At 41.2% G+C, this 22,939-nt stretch overlaps 1 protein-coding gene and 1 pseudogene across 1 annotated transcript; both read left to right on the forward strand.

Annotated features, from left to right (window-relative positions):
• KRCC1 (lysine rich coiled-coil 1) lies at positions 1,083-15,335 on the forward strand. The gene is made up of 4 exons (XM_018055351.1): positions 1,083-1,259; positions 10,104-10,210; positions 11,009-11,121; positions 13,987-15,335. Exon 4 carries the CDS (start codon positions 14,006-14,008, stop codon positions 14,777-14,779), a length of 774 nt encoding a protein of 257 aa, XP_017910840.1. The 5' UTR covers positions 1,083-1,259; positions 10,104-10,210; positions 11,009-11,121; positions 13,987-14,005; the 3' UTR covers positions 14,780-15,335.
• LOC102187869 lies at positions 20,545-21,462 on the forward strand (annotated as a pseudogene).

The following is a 22,939-nucleotide window of genomic DNA, read 5'->3' on the forward strand; positions in this document are numbered from 1 at the left end:
AATTTTATTTATTTGGCTATGTCTGGTCTTAGTTGCAGCACTCAGGGTCTGTGTTGTGTCATGCAGGATCTTTCTTTGTTGCACATGGACTCTCTGCAACAAGGGCAGGCTTAGTTGCTCCTCAGCATGTGGGATCTTAGATTGAACCCAAGTCCCCTGCTTTGCAAAGTGGGTTCTTAACTACAGAACCAGGAAAATTCTAGGGTTTTTTGTGGGGTTTTTTTTCCATTAATTGGAAGATAATTACAATATTGTGATGGTTTTTGCCATACAGCAACATGAATCGGCCACAAGTATACCTGCCCCCCCCCCACATCCTAAATCTTCCTCCCACCTCCTTCCTCACCCTATCCCTCTGCGCTGTCCCAGAGCACCAGCTTTGGGTGCCCTGACTCATGTATTGAACTTGCACTGGTACAAGAGCATATGGTAATGCACATGTTTTAGGGCTATTCTCTCCAAACCTCGCCTTCTCCTACTGAGTCCAAAAGTCTGTTCTTTACATCTGTGTCTCCTTTGCTGCCCTGAATGTAGGATCGTCGGGTACCGGCTTCCTAATTGGTTTCAGACTCTCCCAAAGTGAGCTGCCCCAGGAGTTTTTCCTCTCTTCCAATGGTGGGTGCGTGCTAAGTCGCTTCAGTCCTGTCCGACTCTTTGTGACTCCATGGACTGTAGCCCACCAGGCTCCTCGGTCCATGGGATTCTCCAGGAAAGAATACTAGAGTGGGTTGCCATTGCCTCCTCCAGGGGATCTTCCTGACCCAGGGATCGAACTCAGGTCTCCCATATTGCAGGCAGACTCTTTACCGACTGAGCCATCAGGGAAATCACCAAAGAACAGCAAAAGACCAAGTAACAGCAAGGAACACCAAGGTACACCAAGCAACAGCAGAAGAAAGGCTAATGCAAGCCAGGGTAGAAGAGAACTCGCGAAGTTGCGCACTGAGCGGGTAGAGCAACCGGGAGGGCGGGGCTTTCGTAGAGGCGGGAGACTGCGCAAGCGCGGTAGTGCGCCTCGCCGCCATGGTCCCCGGTTCCGTCCAGTCAGCCGCTGGTGGTGGCGGCGACTTCCCCTCAGGAAGTCCGGTCTCCGCCTCCTCCTCCTCCTCTTACCCCGCCTGTTCGGCAGCGGCGGAGGCGGCGGTGCGGCAGCGGTTGTCCCTGCCTCTCCGCCACCTCCACCTCGGCCTATCCCCGGGCTGGCGGCGCTGGCGGGGAGGGGGACAGTAGTTGTAGACGCTGCCCCTGCCTCAGAGAAGGTGAGTTCCCGCCCCGGCGGCGGGGGCGGCCCGGGCCTTCAGCCCCTCCATCCTGCGACCCGGTAAAGGCCCGGCGCGCCCGGAGAGTGCGAAATGGCGGACCGGACAGGACCTGAGGCTCTCCGCTCCCTTCCCCACCCGTCACCCCTGGGAAACGGGCGCCGGGCTCCCACGTGGATCGCGGAGGGAGAAGGGACGTCTCCGCTGCCGGGGGCGCTGAGGTTGGAGCGGGAGAGAGGCGACCCGGCCGAGGCTGCAGACAGTGTCAGGGCGAGGGAAGGGGAGGATGTGATGGGGACAGAGGCAAGGAGAGAAAAGGCCCCAGACGCGGAAGGGCGTAGACCTGCGCTGGGTGAAAGTCAACATCCCGGAAAGTAGCGACCTCACTCACGACATAGGAAGAAGTGGAGTCGGAGTTTGGGGAGAATAGGAAGTAAACACGCGAGCCCAAGGTTCCTGGGGCCCTGGAGGAAGAGAAGAGGGGGTGAAGTTTTTGAGGGATCACTTCGCAGAGTTTCTCCGGGTTTTTTGAGGATAACACCCTTTAAAACAAGCCTCCAAGATGTACAAGCTCATCTTGTTAGTGGTGTGATTTTTAATAGGTACCACCTGCCAGTGTCAAAGCGGGACTTCAGTTAGGGCGGCGAAAACAACTTTTATTCAGTAACTACTGATAGTAGGAAAAATACTGAGCTCCATTCCGACTTTTCGCAGAAGTGACTGGGGGTCTTAAGGAATGGGGAAGGGTGGGATTCAAGTAGAGTCGGGGAAGTGCAGAATTACAAAGGGTTGGGCAGTGTCAGCTTGCTGGCAATTACGGAAGTGAGAATTCTGTTTTCCCACAGGAACTGGGAGACAGGCTCTAAAAGTACATGATCATCACATTTCAAAGGAATGACTTTTCGATCCATGAGACTCAGACACTCCCGAGCTGTAGGAGACACAAATACATTTCAGAGACTGAGGGAGAGTTCGCAATTGTAAACCCTTTAGTAAGAACTATGAAAGAGAGGTCAGGAACCTCATCAGATGTTGGCTAGAACAAACAGTAAATATTTGACAGCCGTGAGCGTTTCCAGACCTGAGCTCAACGATGGGGCTGGTTCATTCAAACTTGACCATGTTAAAATTTGGTCAGGTCTCTGCAAAAGTTTGAAAGGAGTATACCTGCCTAGAGTTTCTACAGTTTTCACCAATTCATTTTCCCTAAAACAAAGAGCTACTTCTTGACCATTTCGATCTAAGAGGTGTTTGGATTCTTACAAGTACTATAAGAGCTTACAAGTACAAACAAACTGCTGGTTCCAAACTGAGTTTAGGCTTTAAGGCAGTTTTGAAATGATTTTGCATGGTGGCGCTTGATCCCACTGCAGAAGATTCTAGTAGAACATTCAGCCATCTTCAGTTTCATAGTTAATTTTTAGTATTTGCAGTGTTGCCTCGTGTTGCTTTTTGTCTCCAGAGAGACAAAATGAGAACATTATTTTTGGTGGAAGGCAGAACATTGTTGGGTAATTTTCTTTTTTCCTGAGGGACAGCAGTAAATATAACTTCATTAAAATAATTTTTATTTTCATCTTCCACAGTATACTCTATTTTTGTGTACTCTTAGATAATCTTTTATACCTTTCGCTTGAAGGAATGACAAAACAGTAAAATATTATAAATTTCTTAGAACATTTTGTAAGTATTTTATATAAATTCCATTCACTAAAAATGGAAATCAGAATCTGCAAGCAAATGAAGTTTTATTAAGTACCTTAATGATAGCAACTTTTAGAAGACTAGGTTTAGTGTCTTCAGTCAGCCTGGGTTAGTATTACTGTTCTGAGATTAAAAAAATAAAATCTGAATTTTCTGCTTTCATACCAAACTTCCTGCCTTTCACTAACAAGCCTGAGCTATTATGATGTCAAGACTACAATTCAGTTTAGCTTCCATAGCCACATAACAGAAATTTGGAAACAGTTTCTCATGGGGGAAAAAAAAACAGCTTTTTGCCAGAGTGGGTTTTTTTTTTGTTTTGTGCAGTGACTTGGAATATGTGCAGTTACTAAAGACTAAACAAAATCAGTTCAAAACAAAGTGTTGGCAGGCAATTACCTTTCTGTACTGCTTCAAGGTGGTTATGAGGGCATAGAAGTCTTTGACTAAATAGATTCTAGTGCTAATTTCTCAACTAGCTTTATGACACTAAGTCCCAAACTTTCTGAACTTGTTTTGTCATCTGTGGGGAGGGGAGTTGGACTAGCCCAATTGAGTGACTTTCACAAACAGATGCTTTTGCCCCACCCCTACCTTAGAGGACAGTTGGCAATGTTTGGAGACCGTTTTCCTTGGTTTTTGCCACTGGACAAGGAACGGCTTGGTGAGCACAGGTACTACTGGTATCTACTAGATGCCAGAGATGCCACACACAACATGAAAAGCACAGGGCACCAACATAGACATACCACAGCCTCCACAAAGGATTATCCTACATGAGATGTCAGTGTCAAGATTGAGGAAGTCTGCACTAACCAAGTAGAGGACCTCGCCAACTTTAAAATTATGAACTGGTTTGGCTTGGCTTGGCTGTGTACTAGAACAGCAATTTATAAAATGTGAAACTTTGACTTACAATGGCTATCAAATGACATTCAAAGGATAGTGAAATATTTTGAGTTATGGCTGAGATTTTGTTAGGATTTGGAAAATAGAATTTACTACCTAAAAATTACCTCTTGTCACTTTTAAGTAAATATATTTATTAATTGTTCAGTTAACTGCTACTTAACAAATGGTAAATATTTTATATTCTATTTAAAACACTCCTAGGACCCAGTATATTTTTAGTTTAGATATTTATAAAAGCCTAATGTAATTTCTAATTGTACATGAGCCAGAAGAGAAAAAAAATTTATCTAGTACTTAGCCAGTATCTTTTTTCCTTAAGATTCCTCCAAAAGGTGTCAAAGAATTGTCATCCTTTCAATTATTAAATTCCTCTCTCCTGTTCAAGATCCTGAAAGGACTATTAAAACTCCTGATCCATTTTCACCTATAGCTGTAATACTTAATGAAGGAGCTTCTCTTAAACTAGGCTTGATAATAAAGGTCAGTAAGGATTAAGAATTTGCAAGCAGGGAACATATAGAAGGTATAAATTACAAATAGGAAGTTGAGAAATTAGACTCAATCACAAAAACTCAAATACCACATGACCAGACTTTCATGAAAAGAAATATACATCACATTTATGGTGAAAGTATAGTAAGATTTTCCAGGACACTTTGTAATTCATTAAAAGAAGTTTCTCAAATATTTTTGACAGTTAAAAACTTTTTTCAGAACAATAATATCCCTAAGAAATCAATAGAAACAAAACCACAGCAAACAGTTCTTTCTCATCTGGCTTTTTAAAAGAAAAGAAAATTAGACTCATTTTGAGAATGAAGAACATTTCCAACTGCTTATTGAATCTAACCCATTTACATAGCAATTGTTGAAGTGTTCCTTTGTTTTTTCGCAGAGATTCGAGACAGATGACAGAAAATCAAGCTAATAAGCCCTTACAGTTATTCAGAAATCATTTAGAGCCCCTCCCATGAACCAGGTTCTTATGTTAGGACATGATCATTCTTACTGACCTAGTCACATTTACTGACCTTTGGCAAGGACTGGCACGTATTTGGCACATTCTGATTCAGAATGTCTGCCTTGGCCCAAGTAAAGCTAATTTGTTAGTTGATCTAGTTAAGATCCTTGAGCTAGCTAGCCATAGATTACTTACAGTGATTGATATTCAAAACATTTGTGTATGCGCATTCACTCAGTCATGTCCAACTCTTTGTAACCCCATGGACTGTAGCCCACCAGGCTCTTCTGTCCATGAAAATTTCCATGCAAGAATACTGGAGTGGGTTGCCATTTCCATCTCCAGGGGTCTTCCCAACCCATGAGTCGAGTCCAGGTCTCCTGAACTGCAGGTGGATTCTTTACCAAAGGCTTAGTTTAAGTAAAGACAGGAAATTCCCTGAAGGTCTAATGCTTAGGAATCAGCGCTTTTCCTGCTGGGGTCTAGGTTAGGGAACTAAGATCCCGCAAGCCATTCAGCACAACCAATATAAATAGACATAAATTTTATATTACATCTGTAATCAGTAATCCCAATTAATGATTTTGTTAATTCCTTTATGTTTTGTGATTGGAAATGTGCCATAGCAAATCCTGTTACTTTTGTGATTTTATTAGTTGTAAAATAACTATAAGTCATCCAGTTCTATGGCAAACTCAGGTCACATACTAATTTCATTTCCTGAAAAGGCAAGGTTAATAACTAACTCAGTTAAGAATATTCATAATGCTAGAACGTATGCACTGCATCTCTCAAAACTTCTTAAATGAAATTTTACCCTCTGGTAAAAAGGAATAAAGCAGCATATTTTGGTTAAGAGAATGGAATCGGTTACCTAGTCTAAAATAGCGATCCCCAACAGTTTTGGCGCCAGGGACTGGTTCCGTGGAAGACAATTTTTACACAGACTGGGGAATGCAAGTGATGATCAGGTATAAATACAGAGGAAGCTTTGGTCGCCAGCCGCTTATCTTCCACTTTGCAGCCCTGTTCCTAAGAGGCCGCGACAGTTAACTGTCCGTGGCCCAGGGGTTGAGAACCCTTTTCCTGATACATAATGTGCTCTAGTCTTCCTTAAGGTTATAATGGTATTAAAAGATTGCCAATCTCAAGAGCCAGGAGCAAGGCAGGGATGTCTATTCTCACCAGTTCTTTTTGGTATTGTCCTGGACGTCCTAACCAGTATAGTCAGGAAAGGAGAAAAGGTTTGCAGATTGGAGAGGAAGAAATCACACTTTGTTTGCTGATACTAATGATGTGATCATCTATGGGCTCCCTGGTGGCTTGGTGGTAAAGAATCTGCCTGCAGTGCTGGAGAATAAAGTTCAGTCCCTGGGTTGGGAAGATCCCCTGGAGAAGGAAGAGGCAAACCCACTCCAGGGTGAAATTTCATGGACAGAGGAGCCTGGCAGTTCACAGTCCACGGGGTCACAAAACAGTCAGACACGGCTTAGCAACTAAACAACAATAAATGATCATCTGTGTAGAAAACCCCAAGGAATTTTGGAAAAGCTACTAGAATAAGTGAGTTTAGCAAGGACACAAAGTACAAGGTTAATAGACAAAACCAATACTATCTGTAAATGTTAGTAACAATTAGACATTGAGATTTTTAAAAAATACTATTAACTATTGCATAAAAAACAATACTTTTGGATAACTTTAACAAAGTACAGTGAATGGTACATAACATTGCTGAGAGAAGATGCAAATGGTGGGGAAAATGTCCTTTAATGCTTCTTAGTGAACTCGATGTAAAAGTGTAGTACCGTGTCATTAATTTGATATATTTAAAGAATTTATTAAAGGGAAACTACACCTAAAACTTGCCAAATTAACATTCTAATTTTGCTCAAACACTTTTTCTTCAGTGATTAAAGATATTTAATAAGTATTTTTAAAAACTTAGTTTTAATGTCATGTCACAACACAAATCAGGTAGTGTCCTGTGGACATGAAAATTTTTAGTAAAATTTTCACTCAGATTGAGTTGATTTACTCATCAAACCTATTAAACCTATTGCGGCATATTAAAAACATATATCATACATTGCAAAAGTTAAATTCAGGTTTTGAGATTTCTAAAAGGGTGATTGTATGCTTGCTTAGTGGTGTCCAACTCTGTGACCCGATGGACTGTAGCCTCCCAGGCTCCTCTGTCCATGGAATTCTCCAAGCAAAAATACTGAAGTAGGTAACCATTCCCTTCTTCAGGAGATCTTCCCCACCCAGGGATCAAACCTGGTCTCCTGCATTGCAGGCAGATTCTTTACCATCTGAGCTGGCAGGGAAGCCCCTGAATTGGGGTGTAACAAATTTTCTGACAAGACTAGAATTAGGAAAAGTGGAGTGGTTCTTAGTATTTTATTAAATGCTAAGTCTTTTTAGACAGTTTGAATTGCAAGTAATTCATACTTTTCATTTTTCATATTTGACTCAGTAGTTCATGTGCAGTGTTTTTATTACTTGAGCTTTTGCAATGGCTTTACCTATTAATACTGAAATAAGACCAAGCCTTGTACAGATATTGAATAACAAGGCGCAGTTTCATTTCTCCAAATAAAAGATTACATTTTCTTTCTATATGCACTGTATCTTTCCTGGAAGTGAATGGCATTGTAGATAGTCATCTATAACTAGACTTTTGATGTACAAATAGGAACATCAAGTTTTCAGAATTTTGCTAGATTTTTTACAAAAATTAACCCCAATCTGAGAAAAATACTCCAAATGAGTTTCAGAAGAAACAAACTTTCTTGCTTGAGACCTAATATCAACTTGTAAATAGATTGGGTATTTCTGCTTAACATTCGATTATTCTTTTAGACATCAAAGTACATATAGCAAACATTAACACAGGACATAAACTGAAATCTTATAAGAGTTGGTTTAAGATCAGCAATCAGAAAAGACAGTAAGAATCAAGTTGAAATTTGACCTTTCATTAAAAACAAAAAAGGTTAGCTTGAAATGCAAATAATTAGGTACTCCTGTCAGGTGTTCCGGACCTGTATAACCATAATCTTTTCTTCATTTGGCTTTCTGTAGTTACTGGAATGGGCTTTCAGATGGCTCAGTGGGTAAAGAATCTGTCTGCAACGCAGGAGATGAAGGAGACGCAGGTTCCATCCTTAGGTGGGAAGACCCCTGGAGGGCATGGCAACCCACTCCAGTATTCTTGGCTGGAGAGTCCCATGGACAAAGGAGCCTAGCGGGCTACAGTCCTTAGGGTCCCAAATGGTCAGACAGAACAAGCAGCTGAGCACACAGTTACTGGAATAATTGGTTGGAAAAACATTTCAGTTAAATGGATGAAATCCCGAATAACAATAAAAACAGCCCAGTTGTACAGCATTTACTATGTGCCATATAGTCTTCCAAGTACGTTACATTTGTTAATTTCCTTAAGATCCACAATACCTGAAAAACTTAACCAAGTCTATATAATAAGTGCCAGTACTGACTCCAGAGTCCCTGTGTCTAGCTCCTTGAAGCAGTGAGAAAATTAACATTGTGTGGCAACCAGTAGTTCTGCATAGTTGGCTTAAGCTATGTTAGGTGGATGATCTTCCTGGAAACAAAGCCAACATTTAAAGATCAAGTTTAGGGACTTCCCTAAAGTTCAGTGGTTAAGACTGTGCCTCTGGTGCAGGGGACACAGGTGGGTTCCATCCCTGGTCGGGAAACTAAGATCCCACTTGTTGCTTGGCCAAATAGCTGCGTATGTATATATGTATATGGTGGCTCAGACGGTAAACTGCCTGCAATGCGGGAGACCTGGGTTCACTCATTGGGTCCGAGAGATCCCCTGGAGAAGGGAATGGTAACCCACTCTAGTATTTTTGCCTGGATAATTCCACGGAGGAGCCTGTCAGGCTGCAGTCCATGGGATCACAGAGTCAGACACGGCCGAGCGACTAATACACGGTTATGTATCCAGTTTAACAAATTACGGTAGAATTTTTTCCCAAAACATTCAGTTTAGATCTTTAAGCTCCTCTCATACACTTTACTGAGGTTTACTTTACTTATAATAAACAGCACTCATTAAAAGTGTACAGTGAGTTTTTGGCAGGTATTTGACATGAAACTACTTTCATAAACAAAACGCCAGGTATTTCCACCAGCTTGAACACTTTCCTCCTGCTCCTTTACAGTTTATCCCTCCCTCCATCCTTGTGCCTGGAAACCACTAATCTGCTTTATATCACTATAGATTAATTTGTGTTTCTAGAACTTTTATAAGTAGACTCATAGTAGGTACTCATGTCTTTTACTCAGCATGATTATTTTGTGATTCATGCATGTTGTATGTATTGCTATTTTGTTCCTTTTCACCGCTGAATAATTCTGTTGTATGGATATACCACACTTTGCTTACCCATTCCCCTGCTGATGGAGTTGTTTCTGTTTTGGGCTATAAGAAATAAAGCTGCTATGAATATTCATGTACAGGTCTTTGCATGGACATGTTTTCATGTCTTTTGGGCAAATACATACGAGTGAAATGACTGGGTCCTATAGTAGGTGTTTAACTTTTAAAGAAATTGTTCAAAACTGTGTACCGTTTTAGATTATAACTAGTATTGTAGCAAATGCCAAGATTAAAAGAATCTGAATTTTAAAGATCGTCAAAGATGAGAATGGTGGCCTAAACCTTTAACAGGGTAAAGTGTAAAGTCCTGCATTTAGAAAAGTAAATCAACTACATTAAGTCCCAGATGGGAGAAGTTAGCCAACATGGGGAGAGAGATGCTACCACTGGGCTTTTAACAATTACAAAGATCAGAAATCAGAAACATGTCTGCTCTAAGACACAAAGTACTAAGGCTGAATGCCCCAAATCGTTTCCCTCAAGTCGAGTCCTGCTGCAATGTGCCCCAGTAACTTCTTCAGAGCAGTATTTTCTGAACTAAAAAATACATTATTGTTGTTGTTCAGTAACTAAGTCATATCCAACTCTTTGTGACCCCATGAACTGCAGCATGCCAGGCTTCCCTGCCCTTCACTGTCTCCTGGAGTTTGCTCAAGCTCATATGCGATATCAGAGGCCTACTAAATGTTTTCATACTGAAATTGCCATTCCAGTGAGCAAAAAGCTAGTACTTTAGCCTTATAAGCAGTCTTAACTTGAGAAGTTACGATTTGATATGGTATATGAAATGATACAGGGTTGAAGATTAAAAATATTATCGTAAATGTCTTACCTGCCCTTATTTTATTCATAGATACCACGTTGAGTGAGCAAAGACTGAACATTTTACAGATACCTTTTGTAGAAGGCTTATAAGAACTAGTGCCATAATTTGAATCATAATGGATTTCACATTATGAGGTAGGTTGAAAATAAAGGATATCTCAATTTTTAGCATTATTTATACTGAAGCATTATACATATTTATACTGAATTATTTATATATGTTATACTAATACTTTGGCTTGAAAGCAAGTGAAAGTATAACACTCTTAGTTCAGACTAAATATAGTAAAATTCCTGAGTAAATAATCTAAAACTCACAAGTGCTGTTTTCAAATTCAGAGGTGTAAATTTTGGATCACTTTCTCTAAAATAAACAATATTATTTTTCAAGGGTAAAATACACACTGGGCTTCCCTCTTGGCTCAAACAGTAAAGAATCCACCTGCAATGCGGGAGACCTGGGTTCGATCCCTGGATTGGGAAGATCCCTTGGAGGAAGGCATGGCAACCCACTCCAGTATTCTTGCCTGGAGAATCCCATGGACAGAGGAGCCTGGGCAGGCTCCAATCCATGGGGTCGCACAGAGTCAGACATGACTGAATGATTAAGCATAGCACAAAACACACACTCAAAAAGTTGACTTTACTTTCAGATTTACAGGAAGCAAAATAAGAAATTGAAGATGCATTTTGTGAGTTTTCAGATGGTTGATCTATGTTGATGTAATTCTAAACTTTGAATTATTTAATCATTATAACAAGATTGTGCTTGCAACATTATAGAGCAATTAACCTTCAATAACTTCAAACCTCAAAATAAAGCAAGTTTAATTTTTTTTTTTAGAAGAAAGAAAAGATTGCTTGGTTTCAGGTGAAAGGAAGTGGAATATTGGGCAAAAAGATTTTTTTAATCTCTGCTGTCATGGTTTTTAGCTCCTCGGTTGTTGCACAGTCTCGCTGTTTGGAGAAAGTTCATGCTAAAAAACGGAAGCAATTAATGAGTGAATATGATCAGATTTCTCCACCAAGGTCTCAATCTGATAAGGGTAAGGTTCAGTTCACCTCTTCATTGATCTCTGCACCATCTGAAATCTTTTGGGGTTGGCTTTTTTCGCTCGACATGTCTTCAAGTTTCATCCATGTTATACCATTTTGTAGTACCTCATTTCTTTATATTGCTGAATAACGTTCCATTGTGTGAATTGCCACATTATGTTTATCCATTCATCAGCTAATGAACATTGATTGTTTCTAATTTTAGCTGTCAGTAATAGTGCTGCTGTGAACATTTTTGTACAAGTTTTTGTGTCGACATAGATTTTAATTTCTCTTGGGTATATATTTAGGAGTGAAATTGCTAGCGTTGTGTGGTGACTCTGTGTTTGACATTTTGAAGAACTGCCAAACTGTTCTCCAAAGTTGCTGTACCATTTTACATTCCCACCCGGAATGAATGAAGTTTCCGGTTTTTCCTCCTCTTTGCCAACAGATTATTTATTATCTATCTTTTTGATTATAGCCATCCTGTTAGTATGAAGTAAAATCTTTTTATTATAAAACATTTTTAAACATAAAAATAGAGAAAACAGTATTATGACACCTTCTGTACTTATCATCCAGTTTTGACAATTGTCAACATCTTTTTAATCTTATTAGTGACTTTTTAAAAGCAGCTTTATTGAGGTATAGTTGAGGTATGTACAGGAAACTGTACATATTCCAGGTATATAATTTGATAGGTTTAAAACATATGTATTGATGAAATGATCACCACAGTTAAGATAGTAAACATATCCATGCCCCCAGAAATGCCCCTTAAAATGCTGTGCTGAGTCGCTCAGTCATGTCCAACTCTGTGCAACCCCATGGACTGTAGCCAGCCAGGCTCCTCTGTCCATGGGGATTCTTCAGGCAAGAATACTGGAGTGGGTTGTCATGCCCTCCTCCAGAGGATCTCCCCAACTTGGGGATCAAACAGATCTCCCACATTACAGGTGGATTCTTTACTGTCTGAGCCACCAGGGAAGCCCAAGAATACTGGCATGGGTTGCCATTCCCTTCTCCGTTAGATCTTCCTGACCCAGGAATGGAACCAGGGTGTCCAGCATTGAGGGCAGATCCTTTACCAGCTGAGCTTCCTCCTACTTTTTCCCAGGCAACCACTGTATCACTATAGGTTAGTTTTCCTATTTCAAGAGCTTTATGGACATGGAATCATGTATTATGTACTCTTTTCTCAGGCTTCTTTGAGTCACCTTGATTATTTTGAGATTCATCCATTTTGTCAAGTGTATCAATAGTCTGATCCTTTTTATCATTGATTCCATTATATGGATATACCACTGTTTGATTTATGCATTTATCTGTTGATCAATATTTGGGCTTTTTTTTTTTCCTTTCTGGGGCTATTACACATAAAACTGCTGTGAATATTCATGTATAAGTCTTTATGTGGACAGATACTTCCTTCTCTCTAGGATAAATATCTAGGAGTGGAATAACTGGATCATATGGTAGGTGTATGTCTAACTTCCTTAGAAACTACCAGACTATTTTCCAAGTAGTCATACCATTTTACATCCTACCAGCAGCATTTGAGAATTCCAGTTATTCTACATCCTCACCAATCTGTTTAATTTCAGTCATTCTAGTAAGTACATGGTGGTATTGCTTTGTGGTTTTAATTAACATCTACTTGATGATGAATAATATTGAGCATCTTTCATGTGCTTATTGTCCATTTCTGTATATTCTTTTCTGAAGTATCTGGTCAAATTTTTTTGCCCATGTTTAATAATTATGTTACATTTTGTTCTAGTGAAATTTTTCTACTATTTAAGTTGAATAGGAACTAAATTTTCTGGCTCACCAAATTAGGCTTCATTTAAACTTCCTTTTTAATCTCAAATTGCCAGTAAAACTAGCTGATCATTGATGACTCTAGATTGCTGTCAGACTTGTTTCTGTTAAAGGAAGGAACTACATGGGTTATACTGCCTCATAATTTTTGGAAATAAAGCAGATCACCAAAAATATTATCTTCTCATACTAAGTACATTTTCTGCTATATTTGTAATGCAGGATTTGAGGTGGGGGACAGAAAGAGAAATAGTAGTTGTACTGTCCCATCCCCCCAAAAGCAAGCAAAGATTAGCATATCTGCTTGAAATTTCTTCTGAAACTTTTCTCTAAGCTTTCACCTCCATTTCCCTCTTAACCCTCCCACCAGCTCTTTAATAGAGAACAAACCAGAAGGCATTCTAGAATGTCTTTTTCACCAATCAGAAGTAACGGAATGAAATCCAATTCCCTATGCAGAAGACACAGAACTCCGTTCTCTCATCTTTTCTCATGCCCTATAGCTAAGAGTAGTTTTGTCTCATACCTGGATTTCTAATTTCTAGCATTCCCAAACCATTTTACAATTTTATTGTTAAGTCTTACAATACTGTTGTCTGGTGAGTATATATGTTTATTTTATTTTGAGTGAACAGAAGATTTTAAAAATTACCTCTCTATGGTTTGTTACTTTTCTTAGACAACAGTGTTTAAGAATCTGAACTTTAGAAATTATTTAAACAATCATGGATGTGTAAGTCCTTCTATCCATACATCCCTACAAGCCTTACATTTTTAGCCCTACGAAAGAATTATACATGTCAGCTCCTTTCTGCCTCCTTCATCTCACTTCTGAGAAGGATGAAATTACTTGTGAGTGGCGTAGGCAATATTTGACTTCCTTATGCTCCTTTTTGGCATATAATGTCATGATATTTAACTTTTATACCAAAGTAGATTTTAATTTTGGGATGGGGAAGGGGCTTCTTTGTCTTTTGAGACTCTTCAAGAGTAAAGGAAATATTTAGAATTAAATAATAAGAAGAATTTCCTCTCATTTTTTCTACCTACAGAGAATCCCTTGTCAAGCTAATGAAGCATTCAAAGAAGACATATGACTCTTTTCAAGATGAACTTGAAGATTATATCAAAGTGCAGAAAGCCAGAGGCTTAGAGCCGAAGACTTGTTTCAGGAAGATGAGAGAGGATTATTTGGAAACCTATGGGTACAAAGAAGAGGTCGACTCTAGACCCAGGTGTAGAATGTTTGAGCAAAGACTCCCATATGGAACCGTCCAAACCTACCCAAGATCATGCAGTATTTCACAAAGAGTGGAAAAGCAATTACCTCAGTGGCTACCAGCTCATGACAGCAGGCTGGGACTAGACTCCCTGAGCTACTCTCAGTTCACCAGGGACTGTTTCTCAGGAAAACCTGTACCCCCGAACCTTAGTCAGCACGAGTCTAACTGTAGCTCATACAGTGTAGAATCTAGAGTTTACAGGCACCTCTCCCCAGAAAATAGTACCAGTGCCCATCAGGCTAGTTATAAACACATACATCAGAAGAGGAAAAGGCACACAGAGGAAGGCAGAGAAAAGCCAGAGGAGGAGCGGCCCAAGCACAAGAGGGAAAAAGCTTGTGAGGAAATAGATTTAGACAAATACAAGAGCATCCAAACCAGCAAAACGGAGGCAGAAACAGTCAGAGTCAGTACAGAAAGGCTTAAGAACCGGAAGGAGAAAAAAAGCCGAGATGTAGCCTCTAAGAAAGAGGAACGTAAGCGCAGAAAAGAGAAAAAGGAACAAGGCCAAGAAAGGACAGAGGAGGAAATGCTTTGGGACCAGTCTATCCTTGGATTTTGAAGCTCTTGCATTGGTTCTCCCAGGGTTAAACTAATAGTTGAGAAGCTTGGTTTTACAGTGTTCATGTTCAAATCCCTCTTCTCACATGAGCAGGTACAAAGGCTAAGAGAACAGGAAACAGAGTACGCTTGCTATCCAACATGGAAATATTTTTCCTCATTTTCTAAAATCATTACTACATTTTTCTTTTCCATAATGTAATTTCCCTTAACAAGAGTGGCTCTGCTTTTATTCATCTGGTTGCTGTGATGGTGGAAGTATTTTTCCCTTGGGAGGTCATTTATATTTAAGTAGGATTAATAGGAATAACAGAATCTATTTCTTGATTGGGTTTTAGTTTGGGGTGGGTATTTTTATATTCATTAGTTTTCTCTGTGAAGCAATTTAGATAGATATTTTTCCTGTTAGATCTAACTTGCAGTATATTTTCTAGATTGAAAAGTGGAAAATGACATACATTATAATAAGCTTAAGTTACATACAGTTTTTAAAAAGTCAATACAAAATCAGTTTATATTCTGGAAATGTTTATAATATAATAAAGTTCTAATTTCTACTTTTTGTTTTGTTTTGTTTTGTGTCAATGATCTGTTCCTATTCGATGAACATTTTCTTCTGGAAGAGCAATAGCCAAGTAAATTTAAACCCACTTTTTGGATAGAAATCTGTGAATGACCACAGTTTTTCCAAATAGTTGAAATTAATAGTTGAAATTAAATGGCATTAGATTCTTTCCTGACCAGTATTTTCCACTCTGATAATCCCCTTTTTTATGATAAAGATATCAAGTAGTCAAGCACTGCTCCTTTATTGTAGAGAGTAGTGACCTGGAAATCTGATCCCAGAATTCTAGTCTCAGCTATGCCTTCAAGTTGTTACGTGACTTTGGGGAAGTCTCTCAACTTTATTTTCCTCACTACTAAATATAACTAGAAGCACTGGCCTCTAAAATGCCTTGGATAACAAGATGCCATGATATGAAAACTCTTTGCATTCTACAATGTTGTACATATATATTATAATATTAACTTTAACATTATTTTGTTAATATGATTTTTTATTTTATATTTTATTATATATTCCCTTGGGACTTTCTGGTGGCTCAGACAGTAAAGAATCTGCCTGCAGTACAAGAGACCCAGGTTCGATCCCTGCATTAGGAATACCCCCTGGAGAAGGGAATGGCAACCCCCTCCAGTATTCTTGCCTGGAGAATTCCAAGGATAGAGAAGTGCAGCAGGCCACAATCCATGAGGTCACAATGAGGCACAACTGAGTGACTAAGCGCGCGCGTGCATGCACACACACACACACATATTCCCTTCACCTGCTCAACCCTCTGCATGTAACCAGTCTCCCCACCCTTGCTAGGCCACTGCCTTACTCAACCCTGAACCCTCTCTGGGTCCCTACCTTGCCTAGCCTCCTACCTCAGTGGGCCTCAAATAGCGAAGAAGAAGGAAGCGGAGGAGGGAAAGGGCATAGGTGACCCATTTTATTTTAAACTAATGACCACAACCTCCAGTCCATCCGGTTTCCCTAGTAAATTTCCCACCTTCAGAGATGTCTTTTATACTCTCCGCTCTCTTCTCAAACTTCTTCTCCCTGGTGCCTCCCATACAGGCCCCCTTTCTCTCAGCTGATGAACCGCAAGTACTTATTTAAAAAAGAAAAAAGATCAGAGCTAGCTGAGCTACCCAGTCTATGATAATGTATTTAAAACAACCCAAACTGACAGAGACGGTGACCTCTAAATTTCTGTTTCTAGACTAGATTTCTCCCTGAGTTCTGGACTCATAACCAACTGCATTTGTTGCTATTTCCAACTAGAACACCAAAAGGGCACACACTTCTCAGCAATCATCCTTCTCAGTCTTCCCCCGTCTCCGCACATAATAACACCATCTTAATTGTTCAAGCCAAAAAATCACTAAAATCACACAACTCTCTTCTACATCAGAGCCATCAGTGATTCTTCATGGTTTTACCCCCCAATTATCTCTCCTATTGTCCAATTCTATCTTCACTCTCACCACCCTGAGCCAAACTAACCCTGGTATTGTTTCGGGTTTATTTGAACCAAACAGGATTAACAGGTCTGAGAAGAGCTGAAAACTGGGAGAAGTCATCACAGGCTCTGAGTTAATGAGTTTAAAACCAGCAACAGGTGTAGCAAGAGATCAAATAATGTCATGGCCATCTAGCACTGTGGACTTCAGAAATGCCCAGCAAATATTTTCTTCCAGAAAGACAAAATCTTACCTGAAAAGAAAGCTGCTAGGTTGAAAAACCAAATTGGGCAGGGAAGTAGCACTGGGGGTAAGGCAAATAAAAGGTTCCAAGAGTAGAGAGCAGGGGAAGGTGCCAGATGAAGAACTCAGAAAATTCAGCAACAGCAAAATACAACGTCTGAGGTGAGAATACCACCTGCCAGGCAAGCCCCTCTGGCCTGTAAGAAACAACAGGAAACTTTTCCGAACCAAGCTCCACTCCGAATGGCAGAGAAATAACCATATCTTGAGCCCTTCACTGTAACAAGAGGAACCCCTCAAGCCATGAAGCCAGAAAAAGTACCCAGGGCGTTCCTTCTCCACAGAAATGTCCTCACAGTAGTCCAGGTCAACACACTGCATTTACATTTTGGAAAGGAGGAGGAGAATATGATCTAGCCATACAGAGTGTTACAAGAGAAAAATGAGCTAAAATACTTTGACAAGAAGACTCCAAAAAAAAAAAAAAAAAGCAAACACAAAGCAGATTAAAAACTCTAATGTACTACTTTGAACAAGGCTGAAAGAGATTAAGAAAACAGTAAAAACTTTAAGAGAAGTTAGAATGGACTTCCCTGGAGGTCCAGTGGCCAAGACTCCCTGCTCATGATGCAGGGAGCCTGGATTCAATCCCAGGTCAGGGAACTATCCCCACATGCCACAATTAAGACCCTGCACAGTCAAATTAGTTTTTTTAAAAAAGAAAAAGCCAAAAGGGCACAAAACAGAAAAAGAACTCTGGAATAAAATGGCCAATTATGCAACTGAAAAAGACAGTAGTCAATTTCAAGAAAAATAAAATATAATGCAGTAATGAAAAAGTAATTCTAATTTTTAGTCAGAAACATTCATTGAGCATTCACTGAGCATCAGATTAGAGCCAGACATGGTTACTAAATAATAACCTTGACAGATAATGGGGTGGGGGGTGGGGGGCCGGGAAATAGTAAAAGAAAACAAAATCAAGTCATTAAAAGGAATACAAGAGAATATAGGCACCATAGAAAGAACAGGGTAGGAAGGAGAATAATGAAGATATTTCAACAAAGTAAATTTACGCCTTGCAAGAAGGTGATAAAAGATGAGCAAAGATGATCCAAATATGAAGCAGGGGACTTCCCTGGTGGTCCAGCTGTTAAGAATCTTCCTTCCAAACCAGGAGATGTAGGCTCCATCCTTGGTTAGGCAACGAAGACCCACGTGCCTCAACTGACCCCTCTCACACACCCCCAGCAACGGATGCAGGGGCACTCAGCGGCTTAGCTGACTCCTCTGGGAGTACAATGCATGGCCCTCTGCAGACAAGGAACAGGCCGAAGGAAAGGACAACTCTCAAAGGCAGGGTGGATGTCCAAATCAAATCAGTATACCACAGATCGCCTGGAGAACAGAGTCCCTAATAACAAGGGACTCCAAATGGTCCCCAGGTCCATTTTGAACCCCCAGGTATTGAACATCCTTGTATACCTCACGCCCACAACTACCACAAAGAGAGCTGCAATACTCCCACCATTTTACTTGGAAGAGATTGAAGAAAGCTGAGGCTCTGAGAAATGGATTTGTCCAGGGTTACTCTGGAGCCCAGTCGTCTCTCCTTCCAGGACCGAGGTTTGAAACACCCTACCGCCCTTTTAGGGAGCTGGAATCCAGGAGAAGCCTACTGGGTGGGGTTGGGGGCATGCGGTACATAGGTGCTGTCTTCTGGAGGGGCCAAGGGTGAGAAACTGCATTTACCACAGATCTTGAAGGGAAGTAGGGAGTCCCAGCCTCAGGGCATATGAGAGAATATGCAGGTGATGGTGGGCACAGGCTTCACTTGAAAAATGAGGTTATTGTCCTGGTCTGATAGGAGAGGGGGTAGTGAGTGGTTTCCAGGCAGAAAAGGAGGGCGTTGAAATGGGTGATCTCAAAGGCTCCCCTCCGTTTGGGAGAATGGAGCTCAGCAGCAGGCTCTGCCGCAAGGGGGCCTCATCTCTCATCTGGAGCGGCCTGAACCCAGCACCTGTGAGCTCCTGCGCAAGCCTGCTTGTCTTGCCCTCCCAGGTCCCCCCACCACACTTCGCTCCATTTCACTTCCCGCCCAAGGTTGCTGGTGAGGTGGGAGCAGGAAGTGAGCCTGAACAGCACCCCTCAGCCGGGCGCAGCCCCGCAGCCTCGTTTCCATCGCGTTGCTGTCTTCCTGCTGGATGCAGGGTCCTGCAAGGCCACCTCCTCCTCCATCAATAATCCACGTCAGCTACATCCCAGGCAGGCACACTGCCTTCCGATGAGTGATGAGGAGTCTGGTGTGCTATAGTTCATGGGGTTGCAAACAGTCGGACACAACCGAGCAAATAACACACACACCACCCTGCTTTGTATAATGTAACATTAAGTGGAGTTTTGAGGTTAAGAGAAAGATAGGCATACCAGACCACATGACCTGCCTCTTGAGAAACCTGTATGCAGGTCAGGAAGCAACAGTTAGAACTGGACATGGAACAACAGACTGCTTCCAAATAGGAAAAGGAGTACGTCAAGGCTGTATATTGTCACCCTGCTTATTTAACTTCTATGCAGAGTACATCATGAGAAACGCTGGGCTGGAAGAAGCACAAGCTGGAATCAAGATTTCCAGGAGAAATATCAATAACCTCAGATATGCAGATGACACCACCCTTATGGCAGAAAGTGAAGAACTAAAAAGCCTCTTGATGAAAGTGAAAGAGGAGAGTGAACAAGTTGGCTTAAAGCTCAACATTCAGAAAACGAAGATCATGGCATCTGGTCCCATCACGTCATGGGAAATAGATGGGGAAACAGTGGAAACAGTGGCTGACTTTATTTTTCTGGGCTCCAAAATCACTGCAGATGGTGACTGCAGCCATGAAATTAAAAGACCCTTACTCCTTGGAAGGAAAGTTACGGCCAACCTAGACAGCGTATTCAAAAGCAGAGACATTACTTTGCCAACGAAGGTCCATCTAGTCAAGGCTATGGTTTTTCCAGTGGTCATGTATGGATGTATCCATATCCAGTCATTATGACCTTCCCTGAGTTCCAAAGGGCAGATGCGAACAGTTGCTAATAGAGTGAAGAGCAGCCAAGAACCCAAAAGAGGCACGATTAAAGGGACCAGATAAACTCATCAAAAGTAGGAGACCGCCCACCTGAGATGAGATTAAGGGAGTGCAAGCCCACCCCCCGCCACCCACACACACTAACCTTGTCAGACCCCAACAGTATAAAAACCCTCAAGTTCTAGGTTCTCAAGACAGAAGCCTTGGTGCATCTCTCTTTGCCTGGCGAAGTGGTAGAGCTATTCTTTTCTACTTCACCCAAGACTCTTGTCTCCGGGATTTGATTCGACACAGACGTACAGAGGAGCTGAGCTTTCGGTAACAGAAGTCAGTCTCTGAGAAGAGTGTGCTAGACTACCTCTAGGAAAAGACTGAACGGTTTCCTAGGCAATTTCCAGTCTGAAGGTTTTGGTTCACCAGGAGGAAAGTGAACATCATGGATCAGAATGATAGCCTCTCTCTGTTTGACCAGTATCTGGCCTCCCCTCAAGGTGCCATGAGTCCTGGAACCCCTGTCTTCAGTCCAATGATGCATTATGGCACAGGACTGACTCCGCAGCCAGTTCAGAGCACCGACAGTCTGTCTACGTTGGAGGAGGAGCAGCAGCAGGCGACGGTGGCAACAGGTCAGCTTTCGAAGACGTCCCAGCAGGCAACCCAGGAGGCCTCGGACCAGACACCGCAGCTCTTCGACTCACAGCCTCTTACGACTGCACCCATGCTGGGTACCACTCCCCTGTATCCATCCCCCATGACCCCCATGACCCCCGTGACCCCCATGACCCCTGCCATGCCAGCCTCAGAGATCGCTGAGTTGGTACCACAGCTGCACAATATTGTATGCACAGTGAATCTCGGTTGTAAACTTGACCTAAAGAGCATTGCCCTTCTTGCTCGAAATGCTGAATATAATCCCAAGAGGTTTGCTGCTGTAATCATGAGAATAAGAGAGCCCCGGACCACTGCACTTTTATTCAGTTCTGGGAAGATGGTGTGCACAGGAGGCAAGAGTGAAGAACAGGCCAGACTAGCATCAAGAAAATATGCCAGAATCATACAGAAGTTGGGTTTTCCAGCTAAGTTCTTAGACTTCAAGATTCAGAACATGGTGGGGAGCTGTGATGTGAAGTTCCCCATAAGGTTAGAAGCCCTTGTGCTCAGCCACCAACAGTTTGCTAGTTATGAGCCAGAGTTATTTCCTGGTTTAGTCTACAGAATGATCAAACCGAGACTTGTTCTCCTTATTTTTGTTTCTGGAAAAGTTGTGTTAACAGGTGCTAAAGTCAGAAGTGAAATTTATGAAGCCTTTAATAACATCTACTCTATTCTAAAGGGTTTCAGGAGGACATCGTAATGGCTGTCGTGTGCTCCTGCCTCCTCCACCCACTTTTTTTTTTTAACCAATTGGTTTTAGTGTATTTGTTGTGTTGTGGACGGTCCCATGTAGTGAGAGGTTGGACTTGAGGTTGTAAATCACAGTTCCAATTGAAGCTCTCCTGCGCGTGTACCCCATAAGGGTGCCAAGAACGGGTATTATTTCTGCAGGAAGAACGCCAAAAGTGTTACCGTAAGCTGTTGAAACTGTGTTAGTAATCGGGCAGTAATGTCTGTTTATTTATATTTAGATTTCAAACATTTCATGCTTTTTTTAAAAAGTTTTTAAAAATCCTTTCATTTTATTGATTGATTTTGGCTGTGCTGGGTCTTTGTTGCTATGCACAGGTTTGCTTGAGTTGTGGTGTGCGGGCTTCTCCTTGCCGTGGCTTCTCTTGTTTCAGAGCATGGACTCTTAGGTCATTCAGGCTCTGTAGTTTTGACTCCCAAGCTTAGTTGCCCTGAGACATATGTGGAATCTTCCTGAATCACTGATCAACTCCTGTGCCTTGGCAGATTCTTAATCACTGCACCACCAGAGAAGTCCACTTACTACTTTGGACAAGTTGGTTTAAGGGACAAAACTTTGTGTTAAGGCACCTCAACAACTGATTAGACTTTGTTTAATTTCTTCCCCATAATCCAGAGTTTTGTTTTGTTTTCTACCAGGAAAAGAAAAATCTGTTTTGAAAGGTGTTGTTTTCTAATTGGTAACTCTTAAGGATTATGTTTCTACCAGATACATTCGCCTTTTCAGTATTTCAGGACAAAAAAGAACGTTTGCATTCATATTAATGAATTCAAATGGCTGCACATATCTTTCTTCCTTCAGAGTACTATGTAGAATAAATGCTATTTATAAGAGTGTTAAGAAACAAACCAAAAAAAAAAAAAAGCCCAAAATTGAGTCCCTTGGGCTAAGCCCCATTATGATTAGTTTAGGCCCCTCCCAGGAGTAGAATTTTAAACCAATCAATCTAGAACTACCCAATCAACTCCTGCGATGTAATCTGCCTAAAGCCCCCTGCCTTTCTCTAAGGGAGGTGACTTTGCCTAAAATAATTCAATCTTAACTTCCTCTTCCCATCTTCCTTCTGTCTATGAAAGCCTTCCATTTTGTTCAGGTCCTCAGAGTTCTTTTCTATTTGTTAGAAGGGATAACTGCCAGACCATCAAATAAAGCCAATTAGATCTTCCAGTTTACTCAGTTGAATTTTGTTTTTTAATGTTACAAAAGCAGCACCACAGAACAGTGAGGAAGATAGATTTTTTAATAAATGGTGTTGAAAAAATATGATATCTGCAAGGGAGAACGAATGACATAGAATGCCTGCCTCAGAGCTTGGACAAAAATCAATTCCAACTGAATCATGTATCCATGAAGCTTTTTACAAGACATCCTGTGAGAATATATCTTTATGATCTATGGCAATGGTTTTCAGTCTGGGCCAATATTG

This window comes from Capra hircus, chromosome 11, assembly GCF_001704415.2.
Source record: "Capra hircus breed San Clemente chromosome 11, ASM170441v1, whole genome shotgun sequence".
Taxonomy (NCBI): Eukaryota; Metazoa; Chordata; class Mammalia; order Artiodactyla; family Bovidae; genus Capra; species Capra hircus.